This window comes from Neovison vison, chromosome 1, assembly GCF_020171115.1.
Source record: "Neovison vison isolate M4711 chromosome 1, ASM_NN_V1, whole genome shotgun sequence".
Lineage (NCBI taxonomy): Eukaryota > Metazoa > Chordata > Mammalia > Carnivora > Mustelidae > Neogale > Neogale vison.
Genome location: NC_058091.1, coordinates 249,673,912 through 249,693,490, shown reverse-complemented (window position 1 = coordinate 249,693,490; position 19,579 = coordinate 249,673,912). Strand labels below are relative to the sequence as shown.

The following is a 19,579-nucleotide window of genomic DNA, read 5'->3' as shown; positions in this document are numbered from 1 at the left end:
GGATTTCTCTCCCCACTAATGCGTTGGCTTATCTTTCTACCATTGATCTTTCTTAGCTCTTTCTACTTCCTTTCAGATAGCATTCTATCAGACATGTAGCCCCAGGAGCCCAAGATTACAGAACTCAGAAATGCAGTAATTACAAGTTAAGGATGTTTTCCATGATAAAACCAGAGACTCCTCTGCAAAACCACAAGACAATGGCATCCTACAGCTCTGTCCCATTCTGAGATTTGTGTTTCAGACAAAGGACTTCCACTGGCTTCATTACAGTAAGTTCAGTGCCAGGAGCTGTCCTAGACTCATTTTTAGAAATGCAAGTTGTAGATCCCTCTGGAGGATGCTTACCCGTACAGCCCTGCCGGTCTGGCGTGGCCTGGTACCCAGGATTACAGGAACACTGATAGGTTCCAATCATGTTCACACATTTTCCATTTCTACAGAGATTGTCACTCAGGGAGCATTCATTTATATCTATAAAAAGATACATAACATTAATGTCTTCGCAGTAACCACATCACTTAAAGCACCAAGAAATGTTGCATGCCACTGCTGGACCCCACAGTGGTTTGCATACTTTGCAGGGAAGGAAGATGATCTCCTGGGATGTTCAAAGAAAATACTGCTATCTGTATTTCTATCTAAGATGGTACTGTCCAGGAGAACTCTGTACACTGATGGGACTGTTCCATATCTCTGCTATCCAATACACTGCTGCCATTGAGCACTGGAAGCATGATCCAAATGATGAAGGAATCAAAATTTAAAAACATTTTTTAAACTTAATTTTTTAAGTCCTCTCTTTGCCCAACATGGGGCTCAAACTCACAAACCCTAAATCAAGAGTCACATGGTTTACCAACTCAGTCAGCCAGGTGCCCCAGGAATTAAATTTTTAATGTTACCAAATTTTAATTAAATTTAAGTAGCCACATGTGGGTCGTGAACATGAGACCATGCACATGTAGCACATGCCAGAAATAAGACTTACTAATATTTAATATATAAATTTACACTGGCAGGCTCACCTGGTCTTTATTAGATGGTCAAGAGTTGCCTGCATAATGTGGAGGATCCTGAGGGAAGATGGCTGGTTCCCCAAGTCACAGGGCCTGATACCAGGGCCTGTACTGTTTATGTGTTTCCATCTTACAGTGTTTAGTGTGCCTCAATAGGTGAATCTGGAACACCTAAAACCAACTAATCTTTATAAGATAGGCAAGCGTCTTATAAAAACTTCTGCAAAGGTCTGTGGAATCAAGTAGTGCTATTAATGCAATTTTAAGAGAACAGCAAGAAAATAGGGGCATACAACCTACTTGTGAGACACAATGTAAGGTAAATACAGTAACACTTCATCAGGTAAAATAAGACCTTCATCTCAAAGTTTCAAAATTACCAATAAGACTATGTGACATGTGGATTTGTATCTATGATCATTAAATTGCAAAAATATGCATCTTCTATAATATACCTGTAAGGGGTACTTTTTTTTTTTCAGATATAGGATCCATGAAAACTAACAAAATAAACTCAAGTTAGAAACAGCTCTCTGATGCACTGCATCACAAAGATGAACAAATATTCTGTAATCACCTCTATGAAAAAGTTTTAGTACCACTTTTAAAATGAAATAAAAACATTTAGGGGCACCTGGGTGGCTCAGTCAGTTAAGCATTTGCCTTTAGCTCAGGTTATGATCCCAGGGTCCTAGGGTCCAGCCCCATGTCCGGCTCCCTGTTTCATGGGGAGTCTGCTTCTGCTTCTGCCTTTGCCCCTCCCCACTGCTCATGCTCTCTCTTTGGCTCTTTTTTCAAATAAATAAAATCTTTAAGAAAAAAATCTTTAAAACTTTTTCAATTTACCTTTTAAAAATGTCTGTTTAGTGTATGATTTAAGATTCACCTAATATATTAGCAGAACAATAAAACTGGGTTTATAAATAAATACATGTCTAATGGAAAGGTGTCTCAAATTCTCTATTGAATTGGAGGTGTGTGTGGCATCTACTCTGTTTTAAAAACCGTTTCATTTGTTGACACTTGCAAGAAAGATTTTCTGTGAAGAAAATGTTTCCTGGATACATCAAGGTTTTAAAACCAATATGCTTGTGCCCACTAGTCCCAGAGGCCTCCTGGGCCTCCTGGGCTTTCATATACATATGAAAAGCAGTGGGACCAGCCGGTGTTCTCCCCTCAATCCTGCTACTCCCACCCCTCAGCTCTGCCAGCAAAGAGACCAGGATTTTTCTATGACAGGAGGGTGAGGAGGTAGCTCACATGTTCACACACACAGGAGCAGACCCCGTGTTGACAGACATGGGAGTGTTGAACAGACTCCACTGAATGAATGGCAGGTAGCTGCACAGGTGAACGCACAGGTGAGCCATCAAGGGAGCAGCCCTTCCACCAGCAGCTTTCCCATTCCATCCTCTGTGGAGGAAGGAACTCCATGGCTTGCCACAGGGCCCACCACCAGCACGCTTGCTGTCAAACAGAGGGTGGCCAGGACAATGTCGGCTTCGAGTGTGTCACTGAGACATTCTCTAAAGACACAGCCCAAATACAAATAAAGGGGTTCTAAATTTCCAACTTTTAACCAGCTAGATTGCACATGCCAAAAACAACCAGTTTGTTAAAACTGACCACTGATCTCTATGATCTTCACCAGGTAAGCTGGGTGGGTTCATGTGCTGAGGAGACAAACTCACCCACACAGTCCTCACGTGATGGTGACAGCTCGTGCCCCAATGGACAGTCACACTGAAAGCTGCCCTCAGTGTTCACACAGGTGCCACCCCTACAAAGGAGAGGGTTACGTTCACATTCGTCAATGTCTGAAAGGTAAAAACGTGAGATCAATTAAAGAACTCTGTGGGAAAAATATTCACATATACAGCATGGGGGAAAAATTATGCTGTGGGGGAAGTGGGACTCAAATATAAGAGACAAGTTTCAGAGGAGATGGGTTAATGGTCTCCTCACTTTTTCTACTACCAGTAAATAAATGGTAAGTTTTTTTCTTAAAGACAGCGAGTTGCCAGGGAATTGACTTGTATGAAACAAGCAGATTCACGAGATAAAAATAAGCAATATTAGTTTCACATCACACTAAAGTCCAGACACCAGACACTGCTATCTATTTTTACTAATCAAAGTAAAAGAAAAATCATAGACTGGTCACCTTTTATGTCTCCTTTGGTGAATCCTGGAAGTCACTAAATACGGACCAAAACGCAGGCAGTACCAAGAGTTTGTAGTAACACACAAATAAATATAATGGAATTTGCATGGCTGAATATAAATTTGAGGTCACCACACAAGGTCATACATGTTAAGTGAAACCCTTCTGGGTAGTCTGTGTTGATTTTAGATTCTGTGAACAAACAGAACCCAGTCTTGCTATCTTACTGGCACAAGGGCACCAAGAGGTTGGAGCTGCCCAAGAGTCATCTAGGAGATTTCCTGTCTGAGAGTGACATCCATTCTCTTGCTCACCACAGTGCCTGGCCAATCATTCAGCTAACAGCTTGGAGACAAGCCACGGTCAAGCTCTCTGGTTGGAGACTGGGTAGGAAGAGCTGAAGCACACTTACCCATGCAGTTCTTCATCATCATGAACCCACTTTCGTAGCCTTCGAAGCACTCACACTCAAAGCTGCCTGGCGTGTTGACACAGATGCCACTTCCACAGAGGTCAGGAGAAATCCTGCACTCATCAATGTCTAATTCGTAAGGTTGAAAAGAAATAAAAAAATAGCATGAGCAGAGCAGGTACTGAAGAGCAGTGAGGCAGGTGTGGCCTCTCCAGAAAAGGTGCAGCCCGCGAAAGGTGCCAGAGAGGTCAGTGGCCAGCAGCAGGAAGCTTTACGTGCCAGAGATCAGCTCCAGGCGGATGAGGCCTTGGGCACATTCCTTTCCCCAACTGCCAAAACTGTCGTGGCCAACGGGCAGGCTGTGCGTTTGCCTTTAAGAATTCTGGAATTGTGGATATCTCTTTGTGGCTTAGAAGTGGTAACAGAGGGATGAACAGAGCAACTGCAGCATGAGCCGGACAGGGCAGGTGGCACAGGAAGCAGCAGGCACATGGAATGAAGTCCTGTCACCAAGTGAGAGCGCGGTGATTGTCTCCAGCAGCCCGCCCAACATGGGGGAGTCTTCTGGGACTGCTGTCCCCTTGAGCAGGGGAGGTTGCTGACCAGCACAGCCAGCCAACCTCAGGGGCAGACACAGCCACCCAGCTTCAGGCTAGACAGCGTACATATATAACTGGGACAAGCGACATGCTCCGGGGGATGCTCTTCTGTCATGTTCAGATGTGGAAACAATACTCACTTATTTCTCAAAATAAAAATAAAGAAAAATGATGTGTTTGTCACTTTTTACATACTATGGAAAATAAGAATCTTCGTCGGTAGCCTTTACATTATCAAAAACAAAATTTTCTGAGAAACATCCCATGCTTGTAAATGAGGGTTTTTTTAATGGAGAAGTCATGTCTATAAAATATAATTAAGAAAACATGGGGCACCTGAGTGGCTCAGTGGGTTAAGCCTCTGCCTTTGGCTCAGGTCATGATCTCAGGGTCCTGAGATCGGGCCCCACATCGGGCTCTCTGCTCAGTGGGGAGCCTGCTTCCCTTCCTCTCTCTCTCTCTCTGCCTGCCTCTCTGCCTACCTGTGATCTCTCTCTGTCAAATAAATAAAGTCTTAAAAAAAATGACATTATTTTGGTCACAGGAGGAAGAAATGCCTTTGCTACATCTCTTTATTTTAATTCCAAAGTTCTTCTATCACAGAGTTTATCAGTGGGTAACTTGTAAATGCTCTCCTGGGCATCTCAGTCTCTGAACGTCCAACGCTTTCTCCTCGCATCTGGTCTTTATTTATTTCCCTAATTACAGGCAATACTGAAGATAGGCTTTTAAACAAAATTCTTAACACCATTCACTGATTCAGTTAGGCAGCTAACAATATGCATATTGATTCTCTTACTTATTGTCTATCAGTATCTAGAAACTGATAGTTAGAGCCATTTGAAGAACAAAGAATAAACTCGCCGGTAGAGCACTGACACACTCTAGTAGATGTGATGTGCTGGGAGATGCACAGTGTGGAGTGTGGACTCTGGAAGCAGACCCCTAGGTAGCAGTCCTAGATCTATCACCTACTGGGTGAAGGGGCTTAGGAAAATAATTTCATTTCTGTGTGCCTCAATTTCCACATCAATAAAATGGGGGAGTATAGTAAAACCCACCTGCTAGGATTAAGCAAGTCAGTATTCATCAAGCGCTGAGAAGAGTGCCTGTCTCATACAGACTGCTGTGTCCATAGAAATGGTTTTCTGCTAAAAACTGGTATTTGGGGAGGAGGTAGCTTTGAACTGGTCCTTGAAGCATGTATAGAAACTCTAACTTTAGGGGCCACTGGGTTACAATGCTGGTTGAGTGACCAATTCTTGGTTTCAGCTCCGGTCATGATCTCAGGGATTTGAGATCAAGCCCCACACTGAGCCCCAAGCTCAGTGAGGAGTCTGATGAAGTTTCTCTCTCCCTCTCCCCCTTCCTGGGCTCACACTCTCTCTCCCTCTAAAATACATAAATAAATTTTTAAAAAAATTCTAACTTTAAAGAAGCAGAATGAATAGAAGGACAAGAGATAGAATGCACAGGGGAAGACAAATAATAATTTCGGAGAACAGTACATTGCAGATTGGCCAGACTGCAGAGATTGATAGTGCAAGGACAGGGAGGATGGGTGTGATCAGTGAGGATGCCAAAAGAAGATGGGCTTTAAATGTGGTGAAGAAAGGCAGCCAACGGTATCCAACTGTGCTTTCACATTATACATAGCAACATTGCAGTGTGACCAACAAATGTCTCTCTTACACAATTAAAGAAGGAGGGTTTTAAAAAAATAAAAAAGTAAAAAAAATAAAGAAGGTGGATTTCAGAGTCATTAAGTAACATGGCTAATTTCCCATCAAAAACAGGAAGTGGAGTCAGAACTGAAAGAATCCTGTCTTCACCCAGGTTTCAAACTGTGAGTCACTGAGAGTTGCTTTGTGGGAAGTAACACGTGGTGGTTGGTGAACATGAAGGATCAGAATAGATGATCAGTGGGATGGAAGACACTGGAAAAGTCTGCTATGCAGTGAATACTGCCATGGGTTGTCCAGTTCCCCCTTCAGGAAGGAAGGACTTACTACCCTTTCCCCCACTGCTGTTGGGGAGTTTGGGGGCACAAAGATCTGTGGTGTAAACTATCTTGAAGAAATGCCTCAGTGAAGAGGACCCTTCCTCACACTCACACCCCCTCTCTGGGCAGATGTATCCAAAGACTGACCATGCAGGTCCATAAACGCCTAGTCTTATTGCCCTAAGACAGTTCTGCTGGGCCATCCTAGATCCAGAGCTCCCAGTGGAGTGGGCTGAGAACCACGATGGGACTGACGGCTGACTAGATGCCCCCTTGGCCCCCTTCTGCTAGTAAACTTTCTGCAGGCTCATCTCTGCTGGGAGTCTATTTCCTGAGGAGCAAAGCCTGTACCTGAGATAGCCTTGAAGAAAGAGTCTAGTACTTCAAACAGCCACTGTGATGAAGACTACACATAACTTCTTGTGCAGGAGAGATCAAAATGGTCTGAGGCATCGATCCTGAGTGAAATGATGCTACTGCTACAGACAAGGAAGTTGCTAGGCAGAGGAAGGGTGGATATGGGACAAAGTGGGGTTAAAGTGAAGAGCTGCAAGTGTGGCACTCGGGCAGAGGCTGGGACAGAGCTCTCACTGAGGAGTCTGCTCAGCAGAGCCCACTTGTGAAGGCACAGGGGCATGGGCAGCTATGAGAGGCAGAGGACTCTGGAAATGCCAAGAGCAAGAAGAATCTGTGGAGATGAGAGAAAAAACATTGTTGGCACAGAAGGATGAAAGAGACAGGGAAGTCCCATGGAGGCCAAGAGAGAAGAAAATTAAGGAGGGGATGTAGCCAGCACAGAGGTCTTGGAGGTTAAGCACCAAGAGAAAGGTCTTTTTACAAATTGACAAAGGTGTTCTGTGAGAGGACATTTATGTGCCTGAACGAGGGAGGGCAAAAGTCAAAATTACATGGGAGTACAAAGCAAATGGCTCTTCAGGAGAGCAAGGTGTAGAGATAAAAGCAGGGAAACAGGGTGGCAGCATGAGGGAGTAGATGGCAGAGTAAATAGTGTGAACTTGTTTTCAGGTCCAGGGAAAGCAACAGGAAAGGGAGGAAGTACTGCAGAGAGAGCAGGGAGCCTACTGACAAGGGCTGGAGAGGAGCAGCAAGGAAGAGGGTACGCAGAGTGGAAAACCTTGGAAGATGACATCCCATTGCCAGAGGGATGGGCGTGTGGGAAGAGATCTGGCCCTGAGAGTGGATGTCAAGAAAGAAAAGCAGCAGGGAGGAGAGGGGTCTGAGAGAGGGTGCTGCTCAGAGGAGGTCTAGAGGTGGAGCAGAGAGCCAGGAAGGTAAGGGGCGAGTAGTATTGCTGAGTAGCCTCGAGTCTGGCTGAAGGCGAAGATGTGAGATGCAGATAGAGTCAAGCAGGAAAGCCACGTGGGGGCTGAGGAGCTGGGGCAGCAGGGGAGGTAGACAGTCTGGAAATGCTCTGGTGATGGTCTAGGCGGATGGCAACGTGGGGACTCCAGTGCCTTCCGCAGTAGGAAGCGAGGAAGGAGTCAGAAGCACATGAGTGGAGATCAGCACGGGTGAGGGCAAGAGGGAAGGAAAATGTTCAAGGAGGAGATGAATGGAGTTGTGAAAATAAAATCTTGGAGATATATTTCAAGTGTCTGGAATAATTTATTTCATGTCATAGAAAAATGTGGACTTCCTATCTTTCCAAACTAAAGGGAATAGGTATGGACAGGGATATATGGATGGCAACTAGAGCATAATTAAGAAAACTCTTCACAGTTTAGGAAAATAAGTTACAACTGCTCTATTAAAAACTTTATAATTCTTAAGAGATACTATAAAGCATTTATACAATGAATGGTTGCTCTAGTGTATTCATCATTTTGGAAATCCTAATTTTTCTGTGGTTCCTTTGGTAGAACAGACAGCACTTCATGCTGTTGATGCAGCTCTTCACAAGAGCTGGTTTGAAGAAGTGATTTAAGAGCAGGGGGAAATAAACCTAAAAAGTCAAACCTGGGCTTTTTCAAAGGCAGTACTTTCCAACAGAGCAAAGGAAGGGAGCCACGGTTGGCCAAATCCAGCCAGAGAGCAGTCTCACCTGTGCAGTTTCTTTCCTCTGTGTCCAGAGCAAAGCCACTGTTGCAACGGCACTTGAAGCTGCCAATTGTATTTCTGCACTTGCCGTAAGTACACATCCCAGGAAAAGCTTTGCATTCATTGATATCTGAAAGCAGAACAAAGAAGGAACAGAGAGCCAGTTGATCTAAACATGTGGGTTCCTCAGTGAAAGCTGCAAATCTATCATGATGGCAAATAATGTTCCCAAGTCCAAACAGGGCCCTCAACACTGCCAGTGATCACATGGATGTCCCAGAGAAAGTTCCACATGTGAAAAAGATTCTACATTTTTTAGCGAAGGGTTCTGATATCTTTCCTTCTGACCATTCGTTTGGTAAGGGTTGGGGGGATAGGGAGCTTTTTGCTATATCAGGGCTCCATCTGGTCAGGCTGCACTAAGGGAAGCAGAGGTACAGTGTGGGAGGATGTAGGGAAAGTGAGATCAGTGGTGGTTTTACATCTTTACTTCATTCCAGAAACGCCTATGTAGGTGATTTATATTCCTGGGCCCTAAGGCTGGCCATAAACCATGTTTAACAAAAACAAAAAAAAAAAAAAAAAAGAAGTGGCAAATTATATGCGTAAAGCAAAACCAAATCTGAGAGAAAGTGGCAGGTAGGCTTTGGGGCAGAGAGGTCGATGTGACCTTGAGAGTTACCTTTGTAAAATGGCCGCCCAGTAAGAACGTCCCCTCTGTTAGCAAAGCCCGGCCCCCGGGGGCACAGGGTCTCGTACTCCTTGGTGCCAGGTTTGGGGCATTCCTCACACTCTGTGCCCCAAGCTGCCCCCACTGCACAGCAGCAGGCATCCATGCGAAACTTTCCAGGAACAGGATGGACACATTCATCTTCATCCCACTTCAAGTAACACTGCTCCATGCGGATGTCTACATGGCAAGTGAAAGCACAGTTTGAGAGGAAGGTGTCACACTCACTGACCAATCATATACTGAGTTTCTGCTTGGCACCAGGGAAGATGCCGAGCTCTGGAGATACGATAATGGGTAAGAGGCAGAGTCCCTGACCTCCTGGAATGGACTCCATAATGACACTCTCTTAAAGCGAGCAAAGGTGGGTTCCTCGGTATTGCTTTATTCTCACAAGATGCCTTCAGGAAGGAAAGGTTCATTTATGACCAGACTCCTTCTTGTCATCATCCATCATCCCTTTTTGCTCACTTCAGAAAGAATAAGATTATTTTAGTGACAGATTCTTCTTGATCACTGAACTACTTATGCTTGCGACTAGTTCTGTCCTGTCCCAGTCAGAAGCACTAAATAATCAACTGTAATCTATCTGCCAACTTGGGACAACTATTAAAACAGGTTTACAAATGAAAAAAAAAAAAAAAGTTTTTGCATTTAAAGTTATTTAGGGGGACCTGGATGGCTCAGTTGATTGAATGACTGCCTTCAGCTCAGGTCATGATCCCGAAGTTCTGGGATCGAGTCCCACATAGGGCTCCCAGGTCCACGGGGAGTCTGCTTCTCCCTTTGACCTTCTCCCCTCTCATGCTTTCTCTCACTCACTCTCTCTCTCCAATGGATAAATTAAAAAAAAAAATCTTACAAAGTTATTTTTTTTCCTGTCAAATTTACCTTTGGCATCATGGTTTTTGTCCTGCATTATGTAAATTTTCCCTAGTCAGGTGCCAAATTATTTGCTTAAATGTCACATTTTCCCCTTCAATCTTGAAACATACCAGGATCTTAGAAGACCGACAAGACTCACAAGATAGGATAAATTAGCATGATCTGTAAATAACACATTTATCTGTTAGTCAGCAGAGCTGTTGGTCCAACTACAGTCAAAAGCTTTGCTATATGGATAATGAGATAAAAAAGGTTTTCTTTAATCAAATGTTTTATTTGATGAAAGCCTTTCAAGACATTACATCTTTTCTTAAACCTGACAGTTATTTAACAGTTATTTATTTATTTGTTTATATTTCCTTTATGGAAATATAATGTATTTACTATTTTAGTTTCTGTCAATTATGATTCTTTCAAGTGCTCAAGCTAAGGAAGCACCAACCTGAGCAACCTCCTTTAGCTTACAGTCATGTCCACTTCCAAGGATGGTAATTAAAAAGTCCTATTTTTAAAATAATTTTTTTATAAACATATAATGTATTATTAGTCCCAGGGTTACAGTCTGTGAATTGCCACGTTTACACACTTCACAGCACTCAGAATAGCACATACCCTCCCCAATGTCCATAACTCCACCACCCTCTCCCTACCCGCCTCCCCCAGCAACCCTAAGTTTGTTTCGTGAGATTAAGAGTCTCTTATGGTTTGTCTCCCTCCTGATCCCATCTTGTTTCATTTAACCTTTTCCTACCCCCCAAACCCCCCACATTGCATCTCCACTTCCTCATATCAGGAAGATCATATGATAGTTGTCTTTCTCTGATTGACTTATTTCGCTAAGCATAATACCCTCTAGTTCCATCCAAGTCGCAAATGGCAAGATTTCATTTCTTTTGATGGCTGCATAGTATTCCATTGTATATATATACACCTCATCTTCTTTATCCATTCATCTGTTGATGGACATCTAGGTTCTTTCCAGAGCTTGGCTATTGTGGATATTGCTGCTATAAACATTTGGGTGCATGTGCCCCTTTGGATCACCACATTTGTATCTTTAGGGTAAATACCCAGTAGTGTAATTGCTGGGTCATAGGGTAGCTCTATTTTCAACTAAAAAGTCCTATTTTTTTTTTTAAGATTTTATTTATTTATTTGACAGACGGAGATCACAAGTAGGCAGAGAGGCAGGCAGAGAGAGAGAGAGGAGGAAGCAGGTTCCCCGCTGAGCAGAGAGCCTGATGTGGAGCTCGATCCCAGGACCCTGGGACCATGACCTGAGCCGAAGGCAGAGGCATTAACCCACTGAGCCACCCAGGCACCCCAAAAGTCCTATTTTTAAAGAAAGAAATCACTATGGTAAATCTTCATTCTGGTTTGGTAGACTGAACAAAGGTATCCACAGTAGGTGATTCTGCCTATGTATCTGCACCAACACCAGCCCCAAAGTCATGCTCCCTACCAGCATGATGTATGGCAGTAATCCTGGGAGCCTCATGACCTTAAGACACCCTTCTCAGTCACAACCCTTCTCAGTCACAACCAACTCCATCCAACACCATCAGGAAGTAAGGATCTTAATAAGATATACAAGTTTCATTTAGGTATCCTGAGAACTATAGACTAACTCAAACTATTTCTGAGGTCACTGATGTAATTTGTCCAAGAAGTGAGATTAGCTAAAAACAAAACAAAACAAAACACCCTCTAAATCACTTGAACTTAATGTGTAAAGAGTCAGGAGAACCTGACAGAGTAATCTTGTGTCTTTGCTACACAGATCCAAGTCCATATTTGCCTCAGGAATTAAAACCCTGCACACTGGCTACATATGGCCTGGGAATATTTTTACTGACTTGGGCAGAAATTAAAGTATGTGTTTGGAAACCTTGGATAGTTCATGTGCTATACTGTTTGCTGTGGTCCGCACTACGCCTTACTACCACGGCCCTCATTTATGTTACCTGCCTGGCCTCTGAAAGTATTTGAATTTGGACCCCTGATCTAGATCAGTTTCTATCAGAGCAGTATGTCTCTACTCTCTTCTCAGGATATTTTACATATTCAAATGTCAGTCTCTTCTTGTAACTTCCTCACATCCCAGCCACAATTCTTTTTTGTACCATAATTCAAGTAGTGACAAAAACATTTAACCAAAGTACCTGCATGAAGACTCTAATACATCCTTTTAGAACATTATAAAAGATGTGATTTTGAGTGGTATTTTTTGGAATTTATTTTGTTGAGTAATAATTTACAATCACTGTTATATCTTCACATATAATATCCTTTTCCTACAGAAGGCAATTTGATATTTTTAGTCATTGGACCATACTGAAGATATTATTTGACATCTTCAAAAGATACTTTACTTTTTTCTAACCTTTCTGGATAATTTAATAATAAAAATCTGAAAAGAATTTTATTTTTAGACTTTGGATTTTATCATTTCTTTCTTTTTTTAAAATTAAATTCAATTAGCCAACATACAGTACATCATTAGTTTTTGATGTAGCATTCAATGATTCATTAGTTGGGTATAACACCCAGTGCTCATCACATCACATGCCCTCCTTAATGCCCATGTCCCAGATATTATATAATTCCTAACCAATTCTACATGACTTTATAGCCATACTTTGTATCCTAATTTAAATACACTATTTAAAATTAGCTTAAAATAAAATTCATGTTATTATAATGACTCTGGACAGTGCTGCAAATATTTTGTACTATTAATTTTAAAGATCACCGATACATGTGGGGCATCTGAGTGGCTCAGTCAGTTAAGCGTTTGCCTTCTGCTCAGATTGTGATCAAAGAGTCCTGGGATGGAGCTCCACGTAGGGCTCCCTGCTCACCTGAAAGCCTGTTTCTCCCTGTCTCTCTGCCCCTCCCCACTGCTCATGCTCGCTCTAATAAAGAAGTAAAAGATTTTTTAAAAAATAAAATCACCAACACATTTAAATACCTTAAAGATCTTTGAATATAACACTGTCATTACTCACGTTTTGTCTACAAGCTTAAATTTCAAATACAAACCTATATAAAAAGTTATTTCACAAACTAAAATTTACTGTTCCAGAGCATATTGGAAAAAAATCCCTTAAATAAATAAAACATTACTCAGATACAATAAGGAAAAGTTTATTTTTCAATCATGAAACTCATATTCAGTTAAGCATGAGTCTGAAAATGATGAAGTCAAAAATAAAAGTCTTTTATTTTTATGTATTTATTTGAAGTAATCTCTACACCCAACAACGGGGCTCCAACTCATGACCTTGAGATCAAGTCACATGCTCCAAGAGCTGAGAAAGCCAGGTACCACCCAAGTATGCATCTGCATACTAATGATGTTGAAAGAAAGCTTCTACATTTTAGATCTTTACAAAATAAAGCATTAAGAAAACTTAATTAAAACTCTAAGGTGGTAAAGGAATGACTAGAATGAAGCAATGTTTTCAAAGAGAAACAACAAAAACCTTGCCTATGACCTTCCCCACTGTCTTATCTAAGAGTGCAGCTGTAATGAACTGATAAATGTTGACTCCTAACACTAGTCTTCAATTCTTCTTTTATGTTCAAAATATACATAGTTCTCTTATTCCATTGACCAGTGTGAATGACTGAAACTGCTTAAAATATCTGATTAAAGAAACTAAATTTTGAGATAGTTTTTGAGCAGTACCAACTTTCTATATTTATAAGAATCCATGTCATTTAAAGACATTCACTTTAAAAAATATCCTCTAGTGATGCCCCCCACCAAATATCTAATTTAAAGCCAGTTTTCCAGCTATAGACCCAATGATTTTGAAGTTTGAGGTGAATGCCCAAGAAATAAGAAAAATCCATCCCTGGTTTCAGGCATAAAATACATAAAGACATGAATCTTACCCAAACACACACGGCCAGTTCCATCCAATGTGAGGCCTTCGGGACACTCACAATGAAAAGATCCTTTGCTATTGACACAGCGTCCATTTGGACAAACTCCAGGAAATACCTCACACTCATTAACGTCTGCAGGGAAATCAAGCAAGCAGAGGGATAAAGATTTAGAAATAGAAAAAGCAGGTGGAGTCTTCCCATATAGCATACTCAATCTGTAATACAATGTGGACTTTTACTTGAGTTGAACAGAAATATTCCACAACACAACCACCGGGTTTCCTAGGTACCAGCTGTGAAAATTACCACAGCTTTGCCTGTCCATAAAACTGCCCAGACACGCTCCTTTGCCAGCTGTTTTGTGCCGTTATGCCTAATGATGTCCCTGTAAAAAATTATCCAACAGCATAAAAAAAGGAGAAAGGGGGAACTCTAAGCTGTTTTCTGAAAGTATTATTCTAAAGCATTTGTTGATTCCTTTCAGTATTTTTACTGCAATTTAAGGCTTTTAAAAACGATAAATATCTCTGAAGTGAATGTTCATTTTCTTACTGCTTTAAATACTTAAAGTATTATCCAAGTATACACTCACCTTCACAAGAAACACCTTTAATCCTGGCAAACCCTCTTGGGCAAGTTGTATCTGTGAGAACAACAGATGCGTTTTTTACTTCATTGTAAGAGAAAATACAATGGTTTTAAGTTCAAGGAACAGTATAATGGAATCTAAGTTGAACTGAATAGAAACCACGAGCTGGGATCTTATAGGCCAAGGACTTCAGGTGCCCTCCATTCAATTCAGGGTGGCATATGACACACTGTGCTAATTCCGGGCAGGGTTGACCTACATGGAGATCCTCATAGTTTTTCTTACAATTCATTTTTGCTTTCACAATGTCAGCTGAATTACAAGAAAGCAAGTAAAAAAGGCTTAAAGGAAAGAGACATCACATTCTGTTTGGACATTTGCAAACAAAATCGCTGGAGGGTATTGACAATCACCTAGCAGCTAAATACCAGAAATTCCCTTTCTTGTTGAAAATGCTCAAAAGGTCTGCTTACAGAAAAAGGATAAACCAGATACATATTTCATCAAGTGAATAGAGTTCACCAGAGAAGATATTCTAGGGAGGGTAATGATCTTATGGTCTTCCTCTCTATGGAAATACATAGGGAAACAGGTGCCTGCCTAGCTAAAGGATCAGCTTTCCAATGAGAAGCCCAACAGGAGTTCTGGGGCAGGCCCATACCTAGTTCACACCGTTCGCAGGGGCTTCCCCAGGCAGCTCCAAGTGTGGCACAGCATTCCGACTTCAGAGTGGCTCCATTAATGTTCACCTCACAGCGGTTGTCCTGGATGTTGAGCCAACATGTTCCTTTCAGGCTGTCTGAAAAGGAGCAGGAAGGGATGGGAAGCTCTCTTCTCTGAAGATAATATAATTCACTCATATACAACAAAGGCAATTCTTACAGTGCTTAACAAAAGCATGACTTTTAAAATGTTTTAATGTATATTTTTTGAGCAAATTTATGTGTACATGTATTTAAAAAATAGTATATTACATACACATAAATCAAATAATTATACCATGTACATCTCACAGGATATGACAACTAATACAGCTACATCTACAGATACTCTGTGAGTGGAGCTGTTGTCCAAGATTTTACGCTGGTATTCACAACCTCAGTGAATTACCACAAGATGATTACTTGTAGTAAAAATGCATAAAAAAGGAGAAAGGTTGATCTTTTATGATAAGATTGATCTTTTATGATAAATGCTTTGATACGTAAGATTTTACCCCAAAAGATTCCTTAAATCATTCCCTTTTCTTGTAGTCCCCCACCAAACATATCACACACAATTTATGTCCTATTACAGAGAAACTGTTATTTCTCTAACTGAAGATAATTGTTTGATGAATAATTTACCAAAAAATCAACAAGATGAAGAAAAGAAACATCGCCTATAAAACCACCACTAAGACACACCAGGGCTAGTGAGTGACAGATTTTCTTTCAGGTGTTTGCCTTTACATAGTATATGTGTAACATTGTCTCTAGTTCAAAACGGAATACATGCTTATGGTGAACTACATTAAAAAAATAGGAGATTTAATATAAAAAGGATATACATCCAACCACCTCATGCTCAGTGCTCTTACATTTTAGCTGTGTGTACATTTTAGCTGTGTGTACAGCACACATAAGTGAGGCCATCCCTTCTGTGACTGCTGCGCGGCAGCCTTCAGAATGGTCATGAGGGATGCAGTCCCAGTGGGCAGGGCCAGGACAATTCAGGTAAAAGAAATCATACCTGAAGTTCTCCTTGCAGTACTGCAGCTCCCAGTTTGGGGCGCACAACATTACCAAAGTTCTAATTAAAATGGCGGGTTCCCAAGTGCCCAGGTGTGTGGCCCAGGAGCTTGCATTTGACAAACTCCTCGGGTGACTGCTAGGCAGCCTGTCTGTGTAAGAGTTTGACAACAATTTAGCAACATATTGTGGCTCACAGCCTTGGAGAACAATAAAGAAAAAGTATGTTCCTATAATATTTACCTTAAAATTCCTTTAATAATATGGTAAAGTTTCACTGTCAAATTCAACAGTAAAAACAAAGCATGGTGGGAAACAGAGAAAGAAAATTACAGTGAAATTGGCAGTGCCGGGAAGGAAGAAACTGTGGCTTCTGATTCCTTACCAGACACAAGCAGGTAGGAGGAAGTCCCCTGTAGCCTGAGGCCTTGGGGACAGAGGTCAGAATAAAATAACTGCATCCTTGACTAGATACAAAAAGGGACAGGGCAAAGTTGTGGAGAAGAGCTGGATGTCCACTTTGCTTTCTTCTGCTTTGAGATTCAGTTTGGGTGAAAACGGGGTGCATGTGAAAAAAATTTTCTCATCAGACCAAAATTACAGGCTTTTTATTGGCTTTTCACATGTTTGTTTACTTACTTGTTAAAACAGCCTCTAAGGTACAGGTAACTTGCAGATGAGAAAAAGGAGGCCCGCAGAGGTCAACTAGTTTACCCAAGGTCACCCACCTAGTTTAGTGTCCCCATCACAAGTCAAGGCTACACAGTCTGATTTCAGAGCCTCCATTTTGCAACATCATGCTTCTGGCTGGTGTGGTATGAGGCTTAAAAGTTACAAAATGCAATGATACATAGGTACATATATACATATTCATCTCTCTCACTCAGATTGATTTTCTGTGTGTATATAGACACACACACATCAGATGTAATTACACAGCTATGTGGTCAGGGGCTGCTTAAGAATGCTGAAAAAAATAAAGCAGGATAAGCAGTCTTGACAGTATACTTTGGAGAAAGACTGTTCTATTATCTAGGGCAGTTGGAGAAGTCCTTGCTTAAAAAATGATCTCTGAGTGAAGACTGTAGGGTGGTAAATATCGAGAAAACAAAAATGAGACAGATGCTACAGTAAAAATCAAGAAGAGAAATATTGGGGGCTTGGACTGGGGGGGGCAGTGGTGGTGAGAAGAGATTAGAATATGCATAAATGTCAAATACAATCAACAGGAATTGCTGACGGATTCAATGTGGTGTTTGAAAGAAAGGCATCAAAGATGGCTCCAAAGATTTTGAGGCTGCTGATTGTAAAAATGGAATTTCCATTTCCCAAGACAGAAATGATTCTGGGAGACACAGGTTCAAGCCAAAAGACAGCAATTGTATTTTGGCCATGCTACATTTGAAATATCCATTGGACATCCAAATGAAGACAATGTGTAGAGAGTTGGAAATCCAAGTCTGGAATCAGTGGGGAGGTTGAGGAATGACAGATACATTTGAAGGTCAATGTAGAGGCCATTTAAGCATGACTGTAGATAGAGAAGGCAAGAGGTTCAAGGAGCTGACCAGGGAGATACTTCAAGCTTGAGGGCAGGATGATACGGAAAATGTAACAAAGGAAATGGAGAAAAAGGGGCCAGAAAAGTAAAGAAGAAGAGAAGACTAAAAAAATGGAAAACTTGAGAAGGTATGAGCGAAGAGCACTGCTAACACTGAAGATAAGAAAAAAGGAAGGACCACTGTATTGATATCATGGAGACTACTGTCCTTGCCACATCCATGGAATCTGAGGATAGCACGCAGACCGAAGCCAAAGATGAAGGAAATTGGTCTGGATCATAGGGAGCCATTGGATGTCAAGCCATGTCATGTAGAAAAAGCTAATCAAATGTACTGTTCTATGGTATTTAATAATTTTCAACCAGAATACAAGAGTCTCTTCAAGCAATTTACAGAACAGTTTAAGATTAATTTATATTTAAGGAGTTTGCACAATATATTCTACATCTCTAAACATTCTAAGTGTCTATCTAGTTCCTATACACTCTAACTTAATTTTACATTAGTAAGCACATTGGGGAATCTTTTTCAGTTCTTAATATAGACACATGCTTCCTAGGAAAGAGCAGTTTGGAGGCTGATCACTGATTAGAGCCACTGTCAGTCCTATTAAACAATTTTGTAGTTTTCCCTGTGTATGTTTTATGATCTATTTCCTTGTTAAAAGCTAGAATTTTGTTTTCAATGGAAAAAACATAAAATGATGTCTAAAATTTAAAATGTTAAGTAAATTTCTTTCTGAGCAGCTCTAGGCTGGGATATTCAAATTTGATCACAACCAACAAAAACTCCTAACACACTACTGAGAAAAATACAGTGGTGTTTAGTTGCCCAACATAATGACTCGGGAGTAAAAAGTGTTTGCTCTTTTTTCACTAATAAATACACAGTAAAAGGCCAAAATGATACAAGCTTTTAGGATAAGGCAAAAAACTAAGATACCTTTGATACCTAAGTGGCACAGAGGTTTAATTTTTTGAGACATTAATTTATTGATTTTAATTGACAATTAACTGACATTAGTTAATGCTGAGTTCATTTCCTTTGAACAATAAAATGACTCTATCTCAGTTGTTAATTGTGGCCTAGCAAAAATATTTCTGCCTCACCTGATCCAACCTCTGTCCCTCCCCCAGTGGAATTCTGTAAGAAAAGATGTAATGTGCTAGGCAGATGGCAGTCTATTTCCTAATATGGAGAGCTGAGCAAGGCTCAAATTTCATCAGCTCCCCCTCACTGAGAGATGAGGAGCTGGCATTTTCCCAAAGGACAGGTTTTTGTTGATAAGTTTGTCCCTGGTCATTTCCCTTTGTGTAACAAACAGGTCCTCTACCGTCCAGATAAACAGTGTTAGCATCAGACATTATACCGAAAACACGATTGTCTTTGGCAAACATGAAGTGGAAATTCATATTGACTGGAAAACAAACAAAAACTGGCAATTTATCTGATACTGTGTAGAACTAAAATACCTTTCTATCTGAAAATACAGATTGAGTTTACATTAAAAGTGGATACCAGCTAATCGTATGAATTGTCCTGTGCCTGGCCAATGGAGTCACAGTCACTGGTCCAGTTCTTCCCTTTGCATGTGCTGGACTGCTTTTTACAGTAATAGATCAGACCATTTTATACATGTCCTACCATCATTATCACAACCTGACCTGACATGTTTTCAAACATACAAAAAGATGCCAGGTTGGAAGTTTCGGAATCTTTCTCCTGAGAGATTTCTGAAATTAAGAAAACAGTTCTCTTTTTTTCCTTCTTTCCTCTGGTCCCTATACATTATGATTGATGGGTGAAATAAAACAAATAATAAATTCCTTCTATATGTTTAAAGTTTACAGTCTTCAAATTCTTGTCCTGCTAATGGTCCCAACTCTCATATTTTTTGTTTTGAAGCTTGTTATAAAAAGGATGCAGCCGGGATTT

General features: G+C 41.0%; 1 protein-coding gene across 1 annotated transcript in view; it reads right to left on the bottom strand.

Annotated features, from left to right (window-relative positions):
* FBN2 (fibrillin 2) overlaps positions 1-19,579 on the bottom strand; it is a 247,344-nt gene that overhangs the window by 66,130 nt on the left and 161,635 nt on the right. Inside the window, exons 21-28 of the mRNA XM_044228355.1 lie at positions 15,014-15,151; positions 14,356-14,406; positions 13,770-13,895; positions 8,937-9,164; positions 8,259-8,384; positions 3,596-3,724; positions 2,711-2,836; positions 349-474 (exon numbers count right to left, since the gene is read on the bottom strand). Coding sequence (XP_044084290.1) covers positions 349-474; positions 2,711-2,836; positions 3,596-3,724; positions 8,259-8,384; positions 8,937-9,164; positions 13,770-13,895; positions 14,356-14,406; positions 15,014-15,151 — 1,050 coding nt within the window. The remainder of the gene's footprint in view (positions 1-348; positions 475-2,710; positions 2,837-3,595; positions 3,725-8,258; positions 8,385-8,936; positions 9,165-13,769; positions 13,896-14,355; positions 14,407-15,013; positions 15,152-19,579) is intronic.